Source organism: Arachis ipaensis, chromosome B8 (assembly GCF_059453495.1).
Source record: "Arachis ipaensis isolate K30076 ecotype BB chromosome B8, ASM5945349v1, whole genome shotgun sequence".
Lineage (NCBI taxonomy): Eukaryota > Viridiplantae > Streptophyta > Magnoliopsida > Fabales > Fabaceae > Arachis > Arachis ipaensis.
In genome coordinates this window covers 43,175,507-43,177,689 of record NC_142443.1, presented here as the reverse complement: position 1 = coordinate 43,177,689, position 2,183 = coordinate 43,175,507, and the positions used below count along the sequence as shown (strand labels likewise).

Sequence of the window (2,183 nt, the reverse complement as noted above, 5' to 3'; positions counted from 1 at the left end):
TTAAGCTTCCTCTTCTTTTGGTGCATCCTCAAGCCGGAGCACCTCCACTTCCCTTGGTGATTTGTAGCCGTGGTACTTCTTCACTTTATGTCCATTCACGTTGAAAGTTGTATCATTTTGAGGGTCAAATAATTCCACCACTCCATAGGGCTTTACCTCCTTCACCTTAAAGGGTCCTTCCCATTTTGAACGGAGCTTTCCAAGCATGAATCTGAGCCTCGAGTTGTAGAGGAAAACTTCGTTACCTTCTTGAAATTCCTTCTTTCGGATATGGTGATCATGAAATGCCTTAGTCTTTTCCTTGTAGATTCGAGCATTCTCATATGCCTCCATCCTAAGACACTCAAGCTCCTCTAGTTACAATTTTCTGGCTACACCCGCCTTGGTGATGTCCATGTTACACTGCTTGACCGTCCATAGGCCTTATGCTCAATCTCCACCGGAAGGTGGCATGCCTTGCCATAGACGATCCGAAAGGGACTCATCCCTAACGGGGTCTTGTAGGCCGTCCTGTACGCCCATAGTGCATCTCCCAACCGAGAGCTCCAGCCTTTCCTTTGTGGATTAACTACTTTCTCTAAAATTTGCTTAATCTCCTGGTTGGACACCTCGGCTTGCCCATTCGTTTGGGGGTGATAGGCGGTTGAAACCTTATGTAATACCCCATAGCGCTTGAGTAGTGCCTCTACTTTCCTGTTGTAAAAGTGGAAACCTTGGTCGCTCACGATTGTTCGTGGCGACCCATAGCGGCATACAATATTGTTTCTAATGAAAGAAATCACGGCATTAGCGTCATCAAGGCGGGTAGGTATTGCTTCCACCCACTTTGATACGTAGTTAACCGCTAACAAAATATATAGATACCCACTTGAGTTGGGAAATGGCCCTATAAAGTCTATGCCCCATACATCAAGGATTTCACAGAACAACATTGGTTGTTGAGGCATTTCATCCTTTTGGGATGCATTTCCCGACTTCTGACATTGGTGACACGACACACAGAATTGGTTAGCATCCTTGAATAAGGTTGGCCACCAGAATCCACAATCCAAAACCTTTTTAGCCGTCTATTGTGGGCCAAAGTGGCCGCCACACTCGGATGAAATTATTCTAATATAAACATTAATAGAAATCTAAACATAGAATGAAATTATCAAATAATTTAGATAATGAATATAAAGAATATGAAAAATCTAATAATAATGATATATTATAGAAAAGTATTTGGCAAGCTTCGAGAATGGGTTGGATTTCGGATTCCGGGACACATCTTTAAATTACTTGGTCTACTCCCCTCTTCCACAAGTGAGGGTCATCCCAAATGTAATATTTGGAATCACTCCTCAACTTGTCCTTTTGATGTTTAGAAAAGTTGGAAGGGAAGATCTTAGCAACCAAGTAGTTCGCCATAGGTGCAAACCAAGGAAAACTATTCAAAACAGCATGCAAACTATCCAAAGCGAATGAGTCATCAATCAGAAATAGGTCATATTTAAGATTTTTAAGGCGTCTTAAATAATCTGCAACCAAATTTTGAGACCCACTTCGATCCCTAATCTCAATGTCAAATTCTTGCAAGAGCAAGATTCAACGTATGAGCCTAGGTTTCGACTCATTCTTTGTCAACAAATACTTTAAAGCTGTATGATCCGTGTATACCACTATTTTAGACCCTAGCAAATAAGATCTGAATTTATCTAATGCATGAACAATAGCTAGGAGCTCTTTCTCCGTAGTGGTATAGTTGGATTGTGCTGCATCCAATGTTTTTGAGAAATAAGCAATGATATAAGGGAGTTTACCATTGCACTGGGCAAGCGCGGCACATACGGCATGATTTGACACGTCGCACATTATCTTGAATGGCTGCGTCCAGTTAGGGCCCCTCACAATTGGTGCCGTGGTAAGAGCTCTCCTTAACTCCTCAAATGCATCTGCACAAGTACTATCAAACTCAAAGTCCACGTCCTTTTGGAGTAGGCGCGACAATGGCAATGCAATCTTGCTAAAATTCTTGATAAAGCACCTATAGAATCCTGCATGCCCCAAAAAGGAACGGACCTCCCTCACAGATGAGGGGTGAGGTAAACTGGTAATAACATTGACCTTGGCCAGGTCTACAGAAATGCCCTTATCAGAGACTACATGTCCTAACACTATGCCTTGTCTCACCATGAAGTGAC

The 2,183-nt window shown here is 42.4% G+C and overlaps 1 protein-coding gene across 1 annotated transcript; it reads right to left on the bottom strand.

Moving 5' to 3' along the window:
- LOC148547842 (uncharacterized) lies at positions 1–333 on the bottom strand. The gene has a single exon (XM_088495554.1). It carries the CDS (start codon positions 331–333, stop codon positions 1–3), a length of 333 nt encoding a protein of 110 aa, XP_088351680.1.
- Between the last annotated feature and the right edge of the window lie 1,850 nt (positions 334–2,183).

Excerpts from the sequence above, each read along its gene's own strand:
- LOC148547842 (XM_088495554.1), bottom strand. The coding sequence starts at position 333 with ATGGAGGCATATGAGAATGCTCGAATCTACAAGGAAAAGACTAAGGCA.